Here is a 21,054-nt window from a genome sequence, read left to right on the forward strand (position 1 = left end):
CTTGGGTGTGTGTGTGGGGTTGTGTGCACGCCAATGAAAAAAAGAGAAAAATGGTATAACTTTTCTATCACCGAAGTGTGATAGATTGGTTATGCCATTTCCCTTATGAATAACATGTCTTGAGTTCAACTCCTGTCGAGTAGATCTTTAAGGTCTCTTGGGATAGTTTCCTACGATGTTAAGACTCTCTTCTTCTTCTTCTTCTTTTCTCTCTCTCTCTCTCTCTCTCTCTCTCTCTCTCTCTCTCTCTCTCTCTCTCTGTTTTATCTCTCTCTCTCTCTTTTTCTCTCTCAATGTGTGTGTGCATTCTTTGATTATGCATGTATGTGTGCACGTTTTTGGTTTATGTATGCTCTCTCTCTCTTTTCCTCTCTCAATGTGTGTGTGCTTTCTTTGTTTATGCATGTGTGTGTGCATTTTTTGTTTATGCTTATGCTCTCTCTCTCTCTCTCTCCCTCCCTCTCTCTCTCTCTCTCTCTCTCAAAAACACAATGTGTGTGTGTGTGCGTGTGTGTGAGAGAGAGAGAGAGGGGAAGGGACCATGAGAGTGAGGAGAGGTAAGGAGCATACCTGGCTCTCCTTCCTCTCCTCGTGTGTGTGTGTGTGTGTGTGTGTGTGTGTGTGTGTGTGTGTGTGAGAGAGAGAGAGAGAGAGGGAGAGAGAAAGAGGGGAAGGGAACATGAGAGTGAGGAGAGGGAAGGAGCATACTTGGCTCTCCTTCCTCTCCTCGTGTGTGTGTGTGTGTGTGTGTGTGTATGTGTGTGTGTGTGGAGAAGAAAGAGAGAGAGAGAGAGAGAGAGACAGAGAGAGAGAGAGAGGGAGAGCGTTACCTTCTTGCTTGAGCGCACGTCGAAAACTCAGATCTGAGATCTGAGTTTTCGGACGCTCTTGTTTATTTTTTTTAGCCCTGGCGGCGTTGCTATATGCGTCGCTATAGGTGTCGCTATGTAACAACTAACATAGCGACGCCTATAGCGACGTCGTGCTTTTTCATTTTTGAGCGTTGCACTACGAGCGTCGCTACTATTAAGCACGTCTTGTAGTATATATATAAACAAGCACATTTTATACCTATGAAAAAAGACTTTTAAGGCACACCAAATAGCAACCCTCTTCATATCTCAAATTTTTAAACACCATGGCTTGCCAAAATCAATAGTATCAAATAGAGATCCTTGAATGACCCAGAAGTTTTGGAAGGGTCTCTTTGAGAATCTAGGTACTAGGCTCAATTTCTCTCGGCCTATAACCCAGAAACGGATGGCCAAAGTTAGATAGCCAACCTTACCATTCTAGATCTACTGAAGACCTATGTTACTGAAGTAGATCAATGTTCACAATGGGAAAAGTACCTACCTCTTATAGAGTTTGCATACAATAACACTGTCCATACTACTACGGGAAAGACACCTTTTGAAAAATGAAGTCGCTTCTTGCTTAAGGTACATGGAAAGATCTTCACTGTCGATAAGTATAGCCGAGACCTACAAGAATCTTTCCAAAATATTAAGGAGGCTATACCCATCTTGTAGCAAAGGCAAAAGTCTACTGCTAATAAGCACAGAAGGGCCTTAGCTTTCAAGGAAAATGATTGGGTCCTATTCAAATTTCCCAAGGCTCAACTGACGCAAAAAAATCCTACGAGCCACTAAAAGTATTATGCTGAACTAGCAAAAAGATACTACGGTCCTTTTCAAATCCTAAAAACAATCAATGAGATGTCCAATCAACTCATGTTTCCCAGCCATTGGCTCATTCACAATGTTTTTTATGTGAGCCTACTTAATCCTTATAAAGGACAGCCACCACAAGAACCAATCATTGAGGACCCGCCTGAGATCAAAGATCAAAAAGAGGTGCTTCAGTCCAAATTGATTTTTTAATTTGAAAACAAGGTACTAAGACATGGTAAGATTATCTGATGGTATCTTATTAAATTCAAAAATCATCCTTTTGAAGATGCTAGATGGATGGAAGGAACACATCTTAAGGATAGTATGAACCTGATCAATGCTTACAATGATACAATAGTGTAAGCAAATGTAAATACTTTATTAAATGAAAAAAATTGTTTGTCTTATAAGACTAGTTCTTTTTTTATTGTGCACAAGTTTAAGGAGTATGTATGCTTAAAATCATGTTTGTGATGACGACGTCTCTCAAACACCAAGTAGAATTTTTCACTCTGCTTTGGGAGATGAAATGGACTCAAGAGCAAACATGCTTGCGGTAGCTAAGTCTCCCAAGGACCAAATGGATTAGTCATCAATTCTAGAATGACTTTGTAGGGCAAAAAGGATCCTCTTCCAGCTAAAAAACATAGACTAATGACTAAGACTCTATCTCCTCTACCTCATAGTCAAGGCCGACTATGATTTCAAGAGAGAGCTAATGTCATATAATATAATATCTAGCTAGCCCAAATGATTTTCTCATATTAAACTGATCATTTAATATGGGAGAATAAATAAGAACAAGAGCTAGAATATAGACATGTGCTTATGGATCTGTCTTAGTACAGAACCAAAGTCAAAAGATCCAAATTGAGGTCTGTCAGAGAGCAATGCTAGCTAATGGAGCTTGAAATACCTTAGGGTTAGCTTCATTAAAAAACTCCAAAGGTTAGTGTTAAAAGTCCTAAGACCTAAGACCTTAGGCAAGCAGAGCTTGAGGTGGGAACCCGGCCAAAGCTTAAGGTGCTTGCCGTGCTTGCTGACTAAGGTGCTTGAGGTGTTTTTCATGCTTGATGATTAAGGTTATTGAGGTGCTTGCCATGTTTTATGACTAAGGTTCTGGAGGGGCTTCATGACTAAGGGGCTCAAGGATGCAATGTTCCCAAAGTCAACATGCATCCCTACACAAAGGGGGGCGAGCCCTATAAGTAGGTGCATCAGAGAGAACACACACATACTCACTCAAGGCAAGACAATTCCAAAGCGGAACCATGGACACATGTCAAGCTCCTTCCCATGTTGCCCTCATAAGGTGCCTAAAGACTATTAGTTGATCTCTAAAGGGGTCCAATGAGATTTTACTTTTTTTTAATAATTATCTAGTCATTACCAGGTCCTCTCTCTCAAAGGGGTAAGGAGAACACTTGTCCAAATGTTACCCTTGTTGCTGGATTTGCACTAAGCATGTGATTGGCTAGGCTTGCACGGGTCCAATCAAATTGAAGGATGAGCTACAAGGAGGGGTCGACCAAAGCAAGCTGGGGGTGTGCTTCGAGGTATACTCTCTCTCACGCACCTCATATTCTCTTATTCTCACTTTGTGAAAGTGCAAGAACTCCATCTCCTTCTCCAAGCTTGAGAAGTTGAGAGCCTACACCAATAACTCTTGGCTATGGAATGCAAATCCAACCAAGATCCATGCTTCAATGCTATGCTAGCCATCTTCTTCATCTCCATTCCTATGTTACTATGCTATATTAAGCTCTATGAGTAAGGGTATGAGAGGACACTATTTATTCCTCGTAAGAATACTTCTTCTTCCTTTTCCCTACCCTCATTCCCTACTAGATCTCTCACCTTTGAAGGTGTTTGAGGCCTTGGGACTAAAGTTGAGGACAAGTTAATGCTTTCAATTAGCTAAGTTATGGACATAATTGTGGTGCATGAAGCTCTCTATCTTAATTGCACCATCAAGGTCTCAAGGAACAAAAAACTTGTATTGTACAAAGTCTCTGTTTATGGGAGAAGCTATAATACAAAAGCCTTTTGGAGGGGGGACCGGCTCCACATAAATCCGGTCGTCAACTATTGTCAAGTTCTCTAATTCTCTTTCTTGCAAAGTATTGTTCATACCAAGTTGAGTAAGTAAAATGATTATGTTGCTACCTCTAATCAAGTTCACCGTCTATTTTCTCAAAGTATTATCACTATAGTTTTCTTAATTCCGCTATTCTCAACGTTCATAGTCCATTTCCATTACAGGTAGCTTGCACTCCATACTCTCTCACATAGTGATAAGAAAATCCTTTTGAAAAATCTCACTTTCATTCATCTAATGAATTTTAGCATCTTCACACATTGCTAATAAGCACTCTTTGCAAATTGATTGCATGCCGATCTCCTTCCATTATGGTGTCATCTTTACACGGGGCAATTAAGAAAAATGATTCAAAAGTTTAGCATAGTGCATCCAAGTTCCAATAAAATAGAATTCTTGCATGTTACACAATTCACCCATGTTACATTTCATGCATGTCACATAATCAAAGACACTCTTGAAACCATGATAAGCTTATCAAATACATTTGCTCAATCTTCCCAACCATATACATTAAAAACATGTCACACTTTAAAATCATGTGCTAAACCATCAAAAGGAGATATTATCAAAGACATTAGCTCACATTTTGATTGTTAATCATATTAAAAAATGTTCACTTTATTTTGTACTCTTTAGAGACGTGTGTGTGTGATGTTATCAAAGTCATTAGTTCACATTTTGATTGTTAATCATATTAAAAAATGTTCAATTTTTTTGTACTCTTTAGAGACATGTGGATGTGTGTGTGTGTGTGTGTGTGTGTGTGTGTGTGTGTGTGAGTGAGAGAGAGAGAGAGAGAGAGAGAGAGAGAGAGAGAGGGGGGGGGACATGTGGATGTGTGTGTGTGTGTGTGTGAGTGATAGAGAGAGAGAGGGAACATATGAACTTTGTTTTTTTAGATGAATCGATATTCTTCTTTCAATATGTTTAAAAGAAAAGAAAGCATTATGTTGTGAATGAAACACAATTTTTCAATGAGAAATTTATGAACATGATAGAGAGATGAAACAGACGATAATGACTGACATTTTAACATAGATTTTTTTCGTTTGTGTATGGTTCCTGTAGTTTTTTTTTTTTTTGGCTTGTCTATAGCTATGATCAACGTTATGAAGAGATAGTGACAAATGTTTATGACACTCCCTTTTTTCTTTATACATATACTATGATTTTATACAATATTTTTTGACAAAAAGAAACAACATGGAAATTTTTATATGAGATACTCTCCACAACCATGTTACTAACCAAGTACTTCGTGTACATACGCCACATATATGGCTAAAAGCAGGCTTTGGTGGTACAAAAAGGACTGTTCTTGACAGCACCTTTGACAAATCTTTAAGCTACAATTTCTACATGTCACATGAAAAACTACCTATCATACTATATATCAGTGCATAGATCTTCAAAAGGAGAATCTAAAAACACAAGGTCCGAAAAGTTTTGACCTAAACTACAAAAATTTTACCGGTCCCACTTTTTCACCCTAAGGGGTTTTCAATATGTCAAACAGTTATAGAACTACATGTAGAAAAGGGGTTTAAAAATGAAAACTTGAAAAAAAGTTACATGTTTATGAAGGAAGAGGATGGGTCTTTTAATTCATGATGAAGAGGGGTTTTATGGAATACCTCTTGAACATATGTGCTATATATATTTTTGAAAGGTGAGCCCCTTGGGTCAAAATAATGATACTAGTGTTTCCGCGTTTACGACATAGTACCCATAGGGTGATCCAATATCTACAACAAGGACACCATCTTCCTAGCATAACCAAGGTGATGTCCCTGTGGTAAGCACAATTCCATACAATGGCTAACACACACACACACACACACACACTCATTGTGTGACGCACTATCCCGCTATTCTCGTGTACTATGACAACATACGATATGCTACCACACAACCTACACATGAACACAAGATGTGTGGTATGTTACCCTTGTGTTGTTGCAGATTGTGATGTAGAGTACACTCCTACATGACCCTCTCACTCCCTCTGTCTTGTTGATGTACTTGTGAAGTGTATGTCTATGTGCGCGATCTAAAACTAAGATCCCATGGACCTGCTAGGATTTTTTATTTTCTCGGTTAGGCCAACGAGGATCATTATGTTTCTCGATAGACAAATCGGGAAAAGAAAAAATCCCAATGGGATTTTGGTGGGTTGTTAGGTACCACTCATGCCTTAAATGTGATCATGTAAATTGTTATTATGTGAACAACACATTGTGATCACACGAAGTTTCACATGATCAAGTGATTTTTAAGTCCTTGCTGTCATGAAGTTTTTTGCAACGGGCACCTTGCATTAGATATCACTAGCAATGCAAAGAACGAGAGCCTCTCACATGCATCTTGGGGGAGTGGGGGGGGGGGGTCAATATATGTACAACCTAGATACATCACATGCATTCAAAGCTTATTTATAAGATGCGATTAGCAGTGATATTTTGAACAATAAATAGGACCCTTCTCCAACTCACTCTGTAAATTTTTCTTTGACACCCTTCTATGTTTGAAAATGTGAAAAAATATAAAATAAAGAAATCCCTAGCTTTGAACCCACATGAGAGGCTTGTTTTTAATTGTAGTGACCCCCTCCCAAGGACATGCATGAGTGTCTTTCTTTGGATCATGATGCCGCACACGCAATATCCAATGGTGCTTCACATTCTATCATTATCTTTCACCTACTCATTGTGGAGTAGAAAATGGTCTGGCATAAACAATGTGTCATGGGCCTTATCGTCCAAAATATAGAAATGAGTGGTCTTATGAATCTCACCCACCACTCAGCGCACAAAAGAGACTTGAACAGGTATGAGTACATGACTTGATCTCATTTTGTAGCTTGCATGCACAATTTTTAAAAGGTGCACTAGAAAAAACCACAATTTCATCCGAAAGGTTCTACAAATATTATTTTGATTGCTCTACTTGCCAGCTATGTTTGATGAGGTTGACTAACCTAATATCAAACAAGGATGTGAAACTCCTACTTGCTGAACAATAAGACCTTTTGTTTTCTTGCTTATGCCTTTGTTCCATTCACCTCCTATGTGTCAACACCAAGAAAAAACCTTCACATTCACCAAATAGGATTTTTAGCACTCCTCACTTGGATAAATTGCAAACCTTTTAATGCCATATTGTTTGCAAGCTTCAAGTGCGTACACACTTCGTTTCGTGAAAGGTTGGGCTTTGGTCTTTAAAGCTTGGAAATGTGTACTTGGATGAAGTTCTTAGCCTCTGGACCATACATATATATATATATATATATATATATATATATATATATATATATATATATATATGTGTGTGTGTGTGTGTGTGTGGAATCCAATTTTTCATGCTCGCACAAAGCACATTCAGGTGCATTACCACTATGTCAGGGAGAGGCTCTCAATAGGAGAGATCCGCTTGGCTTATGTGCCAACACAGGACAACCTTGCAGCCTTTTCACAAAGGCATTGTCTCGTGAGAAGCTTGAATCTTTTCGCAAAGCTTTGGGCTTACTCCCCTTTGTGGACTGATCATGTCCTCAGGGCATGGCACTTCCCTTTACTCATGTGCCAGCTCTCATTCACCGCATCACTCTAGGGGGGATTTGTTACCATATACATGTGGTAGTGATGTGTGTGAACACACTAGGACCACCGCAACATTTTTTCCCTCTTTAGGAGTTTTTTCCCCCCGAGCATTGTATATACGCCCATCACTCTAGGGCTATCAATCTTTCCATTGCACACTAAGTAATATACTCTCTATTGTGTGCCTTGAACTTCCTTCGTCTTCTCCAAGCTGTGTGTGTCTCTCTGCAACCCTAATTCCAACAAGAAGTAGTGGAGAAAATTATAGAGCACTTGGAGAAGTAGTTGAAAGCATTGAGAAGAACATTGAAGCATTAAGAAGTAGTACGAAGCACTCAAAAGTAGTCGCAAGTACTCCGAGGCACTCTAAAGCACTTTCAAGCGCTGCGAAGCACTTTGGGACATTTTGAATAAATTCAAAGCACTCGAAATGATTGTAAACCACTTATGAGGCACTCCAAAGAACTTGGAAGAATTTTAGGCACCATGTAGAAGCACTGTGGAGTAGGATGAAGCACTATATATGAAGCATTTCAAAGTAGTTGGAAGCACTATGAAGAACAAATCAGAAGTTTTGAATGCTAAGACTGGCATCTGCTTAATGAAGGTCCCCCACCACTATATTCATATAAGCTCGGACAACAATTTGAAACTCATTCTCTCCCCCGCCTTATTGTTCCCTAAAATTGACTAACTCTCGAACAAAGTGATGTCCGAGACACCTCTTTTTGGAACCATCACTTGACCATCCTTCATTCTAGCTTAGGAGATGCGTTGGGGGGTAGTGAGGTGCAAGAAACACGCCACAGTGACATTGTTGAAAGAGTGTGCGGTTTGCAGGCCCTGTGGAAATAAGGGAGCTACCGCACGGACTTCTTTGCACACATGATCTACCCCTGATCTATTGGGAAATCGCCTACGCGTAATTATTTTACCCCATCGCTCGAAATGATTGTAAACCACCTATGAGGCACTCCAAAGCACTTGGAAGAATTTTGAAGCACTATTAAGTAGTGTTACACACTCTTAGGCACCATGTAGAAGCACTATGGAGCAGGATGAAGCACTATATATGAAGCATTTCAAATTAGTTGGAAGCACTATGAAGAACAAATCAGAAGTTTTGAATGCTCGGACTGGCATCTGCTTAATGAAGGTGCCCCCACCACTATAATCATATAAAGTCGGACAACAACTTGAAACTCATTCTCTCCCCCGACTTATTGTTCCCTAAAATTGACTAACTCTCTTTGAAGCCTCGAACAAAGTGATGTCGGAGACACCTCTTTTTGGAACCACCACTTGACCATCCTTCATTCTAGCTTAGGAGATGCGTTGGGGGGTAGTGAGGTGCAAGAAACACGCCACAGTGATATAGCTGAAAGAGTGTGCGGTCTGTAGGCCCTGTGGAAATAAGGGAGCTACCGCACGGACTTCTTTGTGCACGTGATCTACCCCTGATCTGTTGGGAAATCGCCTACGCGTAATTATTTTACCCCATCGCTAGGAGGAAATGACCTTTACCCCATCTCTAGGAGGAATAAATTTGAGTCTCCGACAGTGAGTGAGGGCATCCGCAAGTTCTTAGCCTCGGAGTCTGGACCCAAAAAATATATATATATAAAAGCTGTCGTGTGTAATTTCTTGTGTGAAAAGTTAAAGCATTGTCTCTCTGCAAAATGAAGAGACAGCGTTTGATGGAGGGCGAGGCGCAGCAACTGCAAAACATAACAACGGCCACTTCACCACCGAGAATAATAACTGCAGCGCTCCCACATTCTACCTCATCACCTTCAACTCCCATCATTCAACAACGTGCAGGTCATGACCATATCTTCCCGTCTGAAGATCTTCTAGTCTACGAGTTGCTCCCAAGTCTGCGTCGCCTGCGTGCAGTTCATCCCTCCTTCACCCACGCCATTGCAACACTCTTCGGCCCAAGCCTTAATCCTCAGCCCAAGCCGTAATTTATTATACTCTTGCATTTGCACTTTACTACAGATAAGTGCAGTCCAGGTTATTAACGCTAACTCTCTCTCTCTCTCTCTCTCTCTCTCTCTCTCTCTCTCTCGCGTCATGCGTTTCTCTCAAAGAGATATATGCTGGCAGGCCCATATTGCACCTGCCCTGGTTTTACTGCATGGTTGATACTGCAACCCAAGGTACCCTCCGTCGTCCTCAATATGACACCGTAGCGTTTGACCCAGGCTGCAATACATGGCACTGGTTACCACACCCGGCACATCGCTCCTTGAACAAAGATTTGCATCCCAGTCGTGTCCAGCCCATCTGCAGTTTGGGGAGTTTGGTCTGCTGGGAGTACATTCTTGATCATAGGCCATTTACAAGTGTCCACTTTTTAATCCTCAGCAACCCCTTTACCGGTGACAAGGTGACTTTGCCACTCTCTACAAGGAGGTGTGTTATGCGTGGATTTGGAGGTGAATTGCGCTTGGAACAAAGTAATGAGACTGGTCGTATTAGCATCATTCGTGTATCACCTTGGGAGCCTGCGCACGTGATCATAGATCGATACACGCCTAGTGACCCAATGTGCCAGCAATTGGTGCTCCAAGGCCGTTGCATACAGAATGTACTACAGACATCCATACCGTTGCACAATAACATTCCCCATGTCTGTTACTACCATCAAGGCACACTTGCAACCTTTTATCACATGCACCATCACATCTTGCCGGAGTTGTCTCTGTATGAAGGATCACATTGGCGCCAAGTGCGCATGCCCGACGACTTTACCAATTCACAGAAAAGCATGCTAGATGCCAGGTATGAAGTGCTTCAAATGGATGCCGAAATCCTACTTTTGGTATTTAAGAGAAATCCAACGTGCAAGAAAAGTCGAGTTTTTGTGTACAAGTACGACTTTGAGCATGGAAGGTGGTTGCGTGTCTTTGACAACTATACTCTCATAGTCTCTATCCCTTATTGGCGAAACTCAGAGTGCATAGACTTGCATGCTGTTGCGCGAGCTAACATCCTGGTGCTCTCTATCGGCGATCAAATAATCCTTTGCAACCTTGTTTCAAATACTTGGAGGTTGTTGCCCCCTTGCTACAACCCTACAACTGGAGCAAGAATTCCTATTGTCAAGGTGGCATGTGCTCTAGATCCTACATACAGAATAGAGCCAGTGGCATGTGCAAAAGAATCTTCAAAGGAGTAAAGCCCATTATTAATTTCAAACTTAAAGTTGTTTTTGTTTGGTACTAGCTGCTATAGCTCTTGCAAGTATTTTGATCATTATGACTTGTACACTAGACCTTCATACTGGTAACGCTTATCTACAATGTAAGGCTTAATTTGTCCTTGTGGTTTGCCTTGTTAAATTGATAACACTGACGAAATTGATACACAATTATTGAGGTAGTGTCGTTAACGACACCTGTTATTTATTTCAAATGATGGTTTAGGAGTTTAAACTCCCCTTACAACTTTCCCCAGGCTGTTAACAGCTCCGTGATTCTCCAAAACAAATTAATCAAAACTCAGTTGACGTCGATGATCAAGATTTCTTCTGTGTTGGGCTTCCAGATTCAGCCCGCTTAACTTCGTGCAATCTTCTTGAGTCGTGGTATCGAGCTTCCCTTCAATTTGCTTCCTTAACTCTTTCCTTGCTTAGATCCGGAAGCGAGATCAAGAGAGAGAGAATTCCCTGCTTAATTTCAAGAACGAGGGAGAGAGTCTCCCCTTTGCCCCCTCTTCTCGGACTCCTTGCACCTTGAGATCGAGAGATAGAGTTAACTCCTTGCTTGTGTGAGAGTTAGAAAGAGAACGGCTAATTCTTGCTTGTATCTGAGAACAAGAAAAAATAGAGCACCCTTCCTCCCTTGCTCGTCTAAGAACAAGACAGAGAGTGTGGCTTACCCTTTCCTCTTCAAGCACGAGAGCAAGAGAGTACCTTCTTTCTCCTCAAAATACTCCACAATTCCTTCCTTCTCCTTGTCTATCCTCTCGTAGCCAACTTCCCACCTCATGCAGTCCCGTATTCCTTAAAAATAGCCTCACCCCTCAATGGCGCCGCCGTCATTCACGTGACATGGGAACGGGGATGGTGATGTGGCAGTCGCTCTTCAACCTCCGCCAAATGCACTGCAACTGTCCCCAAAGAGGATCGCCTCCTCCAGCTGTGCAACTTTTTCTTCTTCGCCACCTCTGTTTGAGTACCACCCTAGCATGCACGATCCTCTCTCTCTCTCTCCCTCCGTGCTGCCGCAACCTGCTCACGCCATGCCCTCTTTGTTTTTTTCCCTCCCCCTTCATACACAATAGGCTTTCCTTCAATGGGCGGCCAATTTTACTTTAATTTGGGCGGCCCTCAAGCATATCCCCTTGGGTGGGTGGCCCTCAAAGGGCACCGCCTTTGGTATACACAATGACCAAGGCACTGCTCCGCAAAAAAGAAGAAGCATCATATTTCGCATTCACATCACCCAAAGCATGGCTAAGCGCAACATCTTCCTCCAACAGTCCTTGACTAATCAGTAACATCATGAATTTTGTTTCCCATATCAATTTCTTCGATAGTGCCATACGCCTGCAAGTATAAGTGATGGCCTCACTTGGAACCATCTTAAAGCTTCTCGGCCATAGCTATGCCACACATCATTTCAATAAAAAATACTTAGGTGCTTATCATGCTCTTAGCATCACATTTGGTATACATATCCACCAAAGCAATGCTAAAGCTTCGTATTAAGCATACTTATTGGCCAAATCATCATCCAAGCACCACATTAGGTCCGAATCCAGTGCCAAGCCATCCATACCTTTCTTAATATTTCCCTATTTGGCATTTCTTGCCATCAATGTACTGCAAGAGATGGCATTGCAAACAAGATTCTCCTTGAGCATTTAATGTACCACATTCCAAAACGTGGATGAAGCTCAAAACTCCCAGATGGCACACCAATCGAGGCAACCAAACTCGTACAAAACCTGCAATATCTTGGCAACCAAAACTTCGGTTGCTTATCTGAAAAGACAGACGCGCTCCACAAATTAAGCACTTCAGCCTCATGCATTCTCTTCATCTTTGATCCCTCAGCTACACTTGCCCAATCCGGTATGGATCTACAATTGATTCAAACTTCACATTGCCTTAACTTCTTCACTGTAGCTCCAATCGACGAGCCGTAAAGATAGGCTGGTAGAGCACTTCAAGCAATGTAGTTCTAGATCATACACTCCCATATGTATTCACTTCAAGAATACTCTTTTTTAGCATTATTAAGGCATCTTTTATCCTTGAAATAGAGAGAAATCTAGATGGAATTTTCACAATGTTGAGATCTACATTAGGCAACAGGGAAAACAAATTCGACAAAAAGAGCTGAAATTTGAGCCCAAAAGATCGTCCATGATCAAAAAACAAACGTCTATATTTTTCCTTGAGAGTCTTTTTGGGATCAAAGAATGGAACTCAAAGAAAAAAGTTGCCAATGCCACACAATAATTGCATGGTCTTTTTCTTTGGACAATACTCTCTCTAGTGGAGAGAGTTAAAATATATAAGAAAAAGACATCCTTACAAACAATGAGCAATTCCAAAGACCGAGTAAGATTTGTAGAGCGAACCAAAAATTGAGCAAAACCAGCCAATGCAAGAGGATAGCATATATAGCATTATCAACTCTTGGAGGCATCTACATATATGCAAGAAAAACAAAATTTTCCTATAGGTGTACACATTCCATGTATCTCTCTGTCTCTCTCTCTCTCTCTCTCTCTCTCTCTCTCTCTCTCTCTCACACACACACACACACACACACACATACAAGCATTGAGCGTCATTAATAATCAGCTCTGCACTCTCACATGATATGTTTCTTTTGGTCCCATAGGTTGTATTTGACCTTTGAGAATGATAAACAAATCTCTCTCTCTCTCTCTCTCTCTCTCTCTCTCTCACACACACACACACACACACACACACACACACACACACACACCCCAACATATTTCCCTTATAGCATATTTTCAATATTGGCTAGATGGGCCAATGGGGGTTTCCAGCTAGCTACAACTAGGGGTTGCCAATTAACTACAACACCTGCCCATGAGAAACATCTCTTATACCAAACCTCTTATATCATCTTTTGAAAGGCCAAAACCCCTTCCTAATCACTCCGTGGGGACCTAGATTGATTTGGGGGCTTTTAAGATTCCCCATTTTGAGCAAGTATGTGGCTACAAATTTTCGTTTTGGTTTGATTGAGAATAATCTTGTGAGATGCTATCTGGTAAAGCAAGGGAAAATGGGGGAGGGGGAAAATAAGGGCTAATTGACAGTTGAGGAGATGAGTAGGGCAGGTGGTGGACAAGGTCATGAGCAAGCAGGCAAGGGACAAGGTGAGGAGCCAGGCCACAAGGAGGCAACAGAGAAGTCGAATGACTCCCTCCTCTCTCTCTCTCTCTCTCTCTCTAGAGTGCAGGTAGGACTCTACGCTTTCATAGTTTTTTTTTGCATGCCACTAATAGCTTTACGATAATATGAAGAGAGTTTGCAACTCTCTCATTTGTACTACTTTCAAAAAATAGCAACCTAATAGCTTTCCGATAATATAAAGAGAAACATCAACCTTGGGTTTATATTACTTTAAAAAATAGCATCCTAATGTCTCCCATCGCAGAGAGTTATGTTGTGAGCTCAAGCTCCCTAGCCGAGAGGGGTGCAAAGCAAGGCCAAGGGTAGGGGGGTTTCCTTTTGGCATATCTATATTCTAAGAGAATCTGGGAGGCTAAGTAATTGAGTTTTGGCAAAATAGATGGAGTATGTTTTTTCCAAGTAGTAGAATACACCGGAGAGGAAGATTATATTATGTAGGATTCCTCAGAACAACGTGCTAATGTATGAAGTGGACGCCCTACTGACCTCCTAGACATATTGACACATCTTTTTTTTTAAATCATTTCTTTTTTAGATTCCCCCTTTCTTGGACAACCATATCTTAGTAGCTCCTACTACAGCCCTATTGTAATAACTTCGGATGCCCTTTTCTCTTTTTCTCATGACATCATGTACTTTCATATGCCTCTAATGATCCCTCTCAGACCAGAATCCCCAAGCCACTATCTCTGCCCATTGTGCACCACAACTGCCTGCCGTAACCTGTTGCCCCTCTCACACCCTTGAATTCAACCCCTGACCAGTGACCACAAGCATAATTAGCCCTGTGGACCCCATCAACTTCAACCCTGGATACATAATCACCTGTTGCCATGTAGCTCATTAGTCATGCTTGTGTCGTGGGGTAGTGTCAGGGTGTGCCTTGCACCTCCATTGCCTTGCAACAATCCCATGTCTAGAGATTCGACGACCTCCACACACCTCTCCATGAATTATCTCACCTTACAATGTCTTGCTTAAGGCCACCTACCTTTGAGGTGAAAGCAGTCAAAGGCCTTCCATGTACATCTGGTGAGAACATCATAGAGCTTTTAATCTCGATCTGCCACCATTGTGTGCACAAAAATATCTTTTGAGAACACAAAATCTCTTCAAATCAGTTCGCGGCGACGCGGATTGATTTTTTTTTGGGGGGGGGGGGGGGGGGGGGGGGGTAGATCCCAACATAAGTAGGTGTACTTATTTTGATTGGAATCTAGGGAGACGAGGAGATAGCACGTCACGAGTGAGGGAGAGAAAGACAACACACCCAAAACCCCTTCAAATCAGTCTGCGGTGATGCGGATTGATTTGGGGGATTACGAGGTGGTATAGGCGATTAGCAGTTGCTCTCTTTTGTTCAATAGAGGTGCTATTTTCTCTGCGTTTTCTATGGAGAAAATGATGTGTTGTACACGAGGACAGAGGAGGGTGTGCTGTGCGTTTTCAGCCAAGTAAGTGTGACGCCCCAGAATCTGGGCGCGTCGGGGAGGGGACGTTTTGGGCCCGACTCGGACGGGACCGGCTCGGGTCGGGGTGTTTCGTCAAGGGGTCCTGGCGCGGACGGCACCGGCTCAGGAGGGCCCGGCTCGGACGGGACCGGCTCGGGTCGAGGTGTTGCTTCAAGGGGTCCTGGCGCGGACGGCACCGGCTCAGGAGGGCCCAGCTCGGACGGGACCGGCTCGGGTCAAGTTGCCTTCACGGGGGCCCGGCTCGGACGGGACCGGCTCGGGCGTGGTTGCGTTCCATGGGTCGACGGCCGTTTGCATTTCGCGGGTCTTCGCGGGTCTTGCGTTCCGGGTCCCTAGCCCCACGTAGCCTCAGGCTCCACCGCACTGACGGAGAGTCATAGCGTGCCCCGGGGAACCTTGCGTGGAGTCCCCACGGTGCGTGAGTGCGTGGAGTGAGGCTAACGTGTCTAGGTGGGGGGTCCCCTCCCGTGGCCGTTCTCGGGAGGCTCATACCCCTTATATACACCCCCGGTTGAAGAGAGTTCGACGACCTCGTCGAACGTGGGAAAAAGAGTGTTTGGCTATGCATGAGGCCAAGGGACTAAGGGGTGCATATAAGTGCAAGTGAGCAAAACTGTTCCCAAAATGCAAGTAAGTAGGCATGCTTTGTTTTTGTACTTTTGAATGAGTGAGTGTGTATTTTTGGCTTTTTGGCAGAAGGCTGAAAAAGGATGCTTTGAATACCCAAGTAGAATTCCCCGTACTTGAGCATTCCCCGAATAGGTAACCCAGTGTGCGCGGAGCCACCTGCTGCGTTGGCCCGCGCGGAGGCTTCTTGAAAGCCAAATCTGAAGTAGCGTTCTGTCGCAATGTAGCACTTGCGAAGTTAGTCCCTGTTTGGACGTCATTTGGAGGGCAAGCTCGGGGCCCTGTGGTCTCTTTGTAGACTTGAATGGGTCTTCAGCTCAGCATGGGCCACAAAAGTGGCCGGGGCGCGACGAACACCGTTGGCTTGGTTCGTCGCGTTTTTGGTGGTTCCTGTTTTTGATATAAAGAGCCCTGTCTGGCTCGCATCTTTCATGTTGGCGGTGTGACGGCCCGCGGGTTGGGCGCGTCCTGAAGAGCCCTGTCTGGCTTGCATCTTTCCTTTTTGTCATTCGGGGAGTCCTGTCTGGCTCGCATCTTTGCTTTTTATCATGGAGGTGCCCGGCTCGGATCGGGGCCGGCGCGGGTCACGGGTGACGGCCCGGGGTTTGGACGCGTCACAGGGACGGAGGGCGTGTGGTTGCTTTCTGGAGCTCTCTTCACCAAGATTTTGACGACCCGGGCCATTGCGGTTGGAGTCGTCGTGAGGATCGTGCGCGTCGGGCACGTCGGTCTTCGGCTCTTTTCCAGGAGCTCTTTTACTGAGCTCTGATACCAAGTGTGACGCCCCAGAATCTGGGCGCGTCGGGGAGGGGACGTTTTGGGCCCGGCTCGGACGGGACCGGCTCGGGTCGGGGTGTTTCTTCAAGGGGTCCTGGCGCGGACGGCACCGGCTCAGGAGGGCCCGGCTCGGACGGGACCGGCTCGGGTCGAGGTGTTGCTTCAAGGGGTCCTGGCGCGGACGGCACCGGCTCAGGAGGGCCCGGCTCGGACGGGACCGGCTCGGGTCAAGTTGCCTTCACGGGGGCCCGGCTCGGACGGGACCGGCTCGGGCGTGGTTGCGTTCCATGGGTCGACGGCCGTTTGCGTTTCGCGGGTCTTCGCGGGTCTTGCGTTCCGGGTCCCTAGCCCCACGTAGCCTCAGGCTCCACCGCACTGACGGAGGGTCATAGCGTGCCCCGGGGAACCTTGCGTGGAGTCCCCACGGTGCGCGAGTGCGTGGAGTGAGGCTAACGTGTCTAGGTGGGGGGTCCCCTCCCGTGGCCGTTCTCGGGAGGCTCATACCCCTTATAGTAAGGAAGGCAAGACGATCGATTTCACACCAAGGCAAAAGGGGGTGTTTTGTGCCGCTTTCTGTTTGTCAAGAGAGGCGGGTGCATGGTGAGAGAGGGGGTTGGCCGTAGGTGGAGAGAGAGAGAGAGAGATGCAATTCTCTATTCAGGGCTGAGAGAGCGACCTTCTTATAATAACATAAGCAACCAGACAAAAATGGAAGCAGCTTGCACGGTAGTATTTTCAAGCTCTTCTTCAAGGAAATGTTGTGTGTATGAAATTGGATGATTATTTATTCGATTTACTCGTGTGACTCCAGTCAAGGATCACACTAATTGGAGCAGGTAGATGAAAAAAGTTTAAGCCTTTTTTGCTAGGAGTCCCATATCTGAGGCCTTTCCCTTTTCGGGTCAGAGTAGCCCACTAGCTTGTGCATCACAGTCGCGAAGAAATTTGGTTTCAGGAGAAAAAGATTAGTGGACAGTTGGGACTGCTTGGAAACTTGATCAAGTTCTAGTCTTTTGTGGGATACTTCAAACAATCCGATATCCTTTCTACTGCATTTGGACACCTATTCAGCCATCTTGATTGACATGATCGTTAGTAGTCTCTTCTCAATTAGAGTGCATCATCGTTGTCTCATGGATGGACTCGGCAAGGCACTAGCAAAATGACAAGAGTTTATTGCGATCAGAATATTTGTTGTTGATTGATAGACCTACATATAAATATGCTTATGAATTATTTGCTAGCATGGTATCTTGCTTGGGCAAAGAGATGGGCATCAAGGACTACTCTTGCACTCACACATGAGTCCCTAGCCATGAGTGTAAGGTGCAACAGGGTATGATAAATGATGAGGACTCTGCTATGAATCTGGATAGGGATTATAAGTTGTTCATTACTTTGTTTTCTCAAATTAAGAGAGAGAGAGAGAGAGAGAGAGAGAGAGAGAGAGAGAGAGAGTGAGAGTGGCAACAGGGCTAGATGCGATGGCCAAGGGGAGAGTGTTTTCACAGAAGGGAAGATGGAGACATGCTTCAGATTGGGAGATTGAACTTCAAGGCAAATTAATGGACTTTTGAGACCAATGGCACTAAGAAGTAGAAACTATGTAGATGTCAATTAAATTATTGATGAGATGAAGTATGAGGCCAACCAGCTGGCGGCATGGCGTGACGTAAAGACGCGACCAATGCTACTGGCCCACAGACACAGACTTGGAGGGAGGGGGGGGGGGGGGGGGGGGGGGGGGGGGGGGAGGAGGGATCGAAAGAGAAAGTTAGGGGAGAGGATGCAAAACCTTTGAGAATATTAAGGCTCTTGTGACTTTTAAGGAAAAGTGAGAAACATGGAAAAATAGGGTGGTATAATTTTGTTTGATTGGCGTGAACCTGGACTAGCAAAGCGGGTGAAAATGGGGAACAAAAGAAAATTCAAAGGGTTCCTCATGTGGCGCATGCAACTTGCGGATGATCACACAAACAAGAAGATGTCGGGGAAGTGCTAACCCCAAACATTTTTAGCAACCAATGGAAAAAAGGAGAGCGTTGGAAACATCCCATTTTTCTGTAAAAACTTAAGGGCTTTTACCAATTTTTACACAAGTCTTCCAAATTCAGCCGGTTTCCATCAAGATGACCATCCAAACTAACCATGAATTTTCAAATTTTTTTCCTTTAAAACTACACTTGAGGTTGGTTTTCCATGAACACTGCGTCAAGGCATGTAGGAAGGAGACTACATGGAAGAAAGTACACAAGAGGAAACCAGATAGCTAGTGGGTTACGACCATGCGGTTGTAGGAGGTCCTAGCATCTAAGGAGGATAGATGAGATTTTTTGAAAATATTATATGATGACTCAAATGACAAGCATGCCAGGTTGTCTAGCTTCTATGGTGAAAATCATGCCGCCTCTCTCTGTAATTCTCGTGTGCATGACCTAGTACCGACAGCCTCTCTTCTCCTCCTCCTCCTCCTCCTCCTCTCTCTCTCTCTCTCTCTCTCTCTCTCTCTCTCTTACGCGCGTGCATGTTGTCTATAGCAGTAGATGCAACAACCGTGGAGATGATGATGACACGGTGTTGTGCTAGAGTAGATCATCTTGAAGGTGATGGTGATTAGATGACGAGCGGGATGGGAGATTGTTCATTCTACTGGTGATGTTGAGAAGTGGCATCAATCAACAAAGCAGGCAGTTGAAGTAGGGGTAGAAACATTTTTGAGGTGCTTCTATTACTAAGAATCTACAAAGATGCTCGCAGGTCGCCCAAGGAAAAAAGCTAGAGGTTGGCACACGGAGGGGGGAGAGAGAGAGAGAGAGAGAGAGAGAGAGAGAGAGAGAGAGAGAGGGAGGGAGGGAGGGACGAAGGGAGGGAGATGTCATCTATCATGATGAGGCAAAAGAGAGAGAGATGGATTTTTTTATCATGGTCTACATTGGCTTCGTCTTTCCATTTCACTGATGCTCTATGGCTTATGGGTCGTTGGTTTGTGCTTGGTCGGTTGAATATGGCAATTCTGCTTAGCCTGTCGTAATGTTGCGATTGTGAGATAGTTGTTGCCTTCGGACTACATGTTGTCGTCCTATGCAAGAGCAGTAATGCATGTCACTTATAGGACTCAAGCATGTGTACAATGGTGCAAGTAGGGTTGCACAATGATGGAACAAAAAGGGCAAAGATCTGCACTGAGACGACAATGGCGAGGGGGGAGGGGGGATTTGCAGATGTGATAATGGCATTCTGAGTATATCTTCTATCTTTGAATCCCTAGATTTCCTTGGAATATCTAGGGAAAATTGATTGGATGTTAATGAAATGGACCCATTAGTAGTTTGATTAAATGTAAATCCATTGACGCACACAATTCAACATTTAAAAATATATGCCCTGTTTGTTCATGTTAGAGCATTCCCCCATAGGCTATTAGTATTAAGGACCCTTATCTATTAGTGAGCTTGCATGATGCACTCTCAACTACCAGCTACAACCATCAAAAGGGCCTTTTGTAAATGAGGGGGGGTTTTGAAGCACTCCCCAGCAAAAATGGTCGCATTAGTTTTCCAGTTACTGTCGTTGCTCAAGAGTGCATAAAGCACCTCTATTGTAGGTTGAGGGCCCTCCAAATCAGCATTTAGAGGGCTTATGGGAGAGCCCTCTTAATCAAACTCTCTCCAATAAGCATCAACACACCCAAAATATTTACTCCAAAGTGGTAAGTGACTAACGATTATCAACAGTTGCACATACACAAGGACTACTCTTGTCTCATGTCTTATAGAAGCACCTATCTTGGCATCAATCTAATGCGTCCTAGTTTCAGGGATTTTCTTATCCTTTAAAAAACAAAGATATTCTCAAAATAGCTATGAATGTCTAATATATGTTCTTGCTATATATATATCCATCCATCCTCTCCTCTCTCTCTCTCCATATATATATATATATATATATATATATATATATTATATATATATATATATATATATATATATATATATATATATATATATATATATATCCATCCATCCATCCATTCTGTGTGTGTGTGTGTGTGTGTGAAGTGAAGGTCTTGCTCGGTTTTTCAGTTTGCTCGAAAAACCTTGCTCCATGAATGGTAACACTCCAAAAAATCCATGCTCAGAATGAGCCATGGAAACCAAGATTTATGGGGGGATCCATTGGCTAACAAGGGAACTACCATGCCATTACCATAATAAGAGAGAATATAGATCTAAAGAAAACACCGACAAGGAATTAGAGGAGAGTATATCAACACAATATGGGGGGATCTTCAAAGCTCCATCACTAAAAAAAGGAGTCTCCACCAATTGCACACTCATGTCTCCCTCCATATTGGGGAGTCTATACCAATTGCCAAAGACTAATACCTTATAAACAGTAA

At 43.6% G+C, this 21,054-nt stretch overlaps 1 protein-coding gene across 1 annotated transcript; it reads left to right on the forward strand.

Annotated features, from left to right (window-relative positions):
- The first annotated feature begins 9,052 nt into the window (after positions 1-9,052).
- On the forward strand, positions 9,053-10,557 carry LOC147432752 (uncharacterized). Its single transcript, XM_086491983.1, has 3 exons — positions 9,053-9,336; positions 9,483-10,160; positions 10,272-10,557. The coding sequence occupies exons 1-3, from the start codon at positions 9,053-9,055 to the stop codon at positions 10,555-10,557; spliced, it is 1,248 nt and encodes a 415-aa protein (XP_086348109.1).
- The last annotated feature ends 10,497 nt before the right edge of the window (positions 10,558-21,054 follow it).

This window comes from Adiantum capillus-veneris, chromosome 20 (assembly GCF_014529385.1).
Source record: "Adiantum capillus-veneris isolate H3 chromosome 20, ASM1452938v2, whole genome shotgun sequence".
Lineage (NCBI taxonomy): Eukaryota > Viridiplantae > Streptophyta > Polypodiopsida > Polypodiales > Pteridaceae > Adiantum > Adiantum capillus-veneris.

Excerpts from the sequence above, each read along its gene's own strand:
- LOC147432752 (XM_086491983.1), top strand. The coding sequence starts at position 9,053 with ATGAAGAGACAGCGTTTGATGGAGGGCGAGGCGCAGCAACTGCAAAAC. Across the intron at positions 9,337-9,482 it reads CTTAATCCTCAGCCCAAGCC|GCCCATATTGCACCTGCCCT; the intron begins GTAATTTATTAT and ends ATATGCTGGCAG. Across the intron at positions 10,161-10,271 it reads AAAAGCATGCTAGATGCCAG|GTGGTTGCGTGTCTTTGACA; the intron begins GTATGAAGTGCT and ends TGAGCATGGAAG.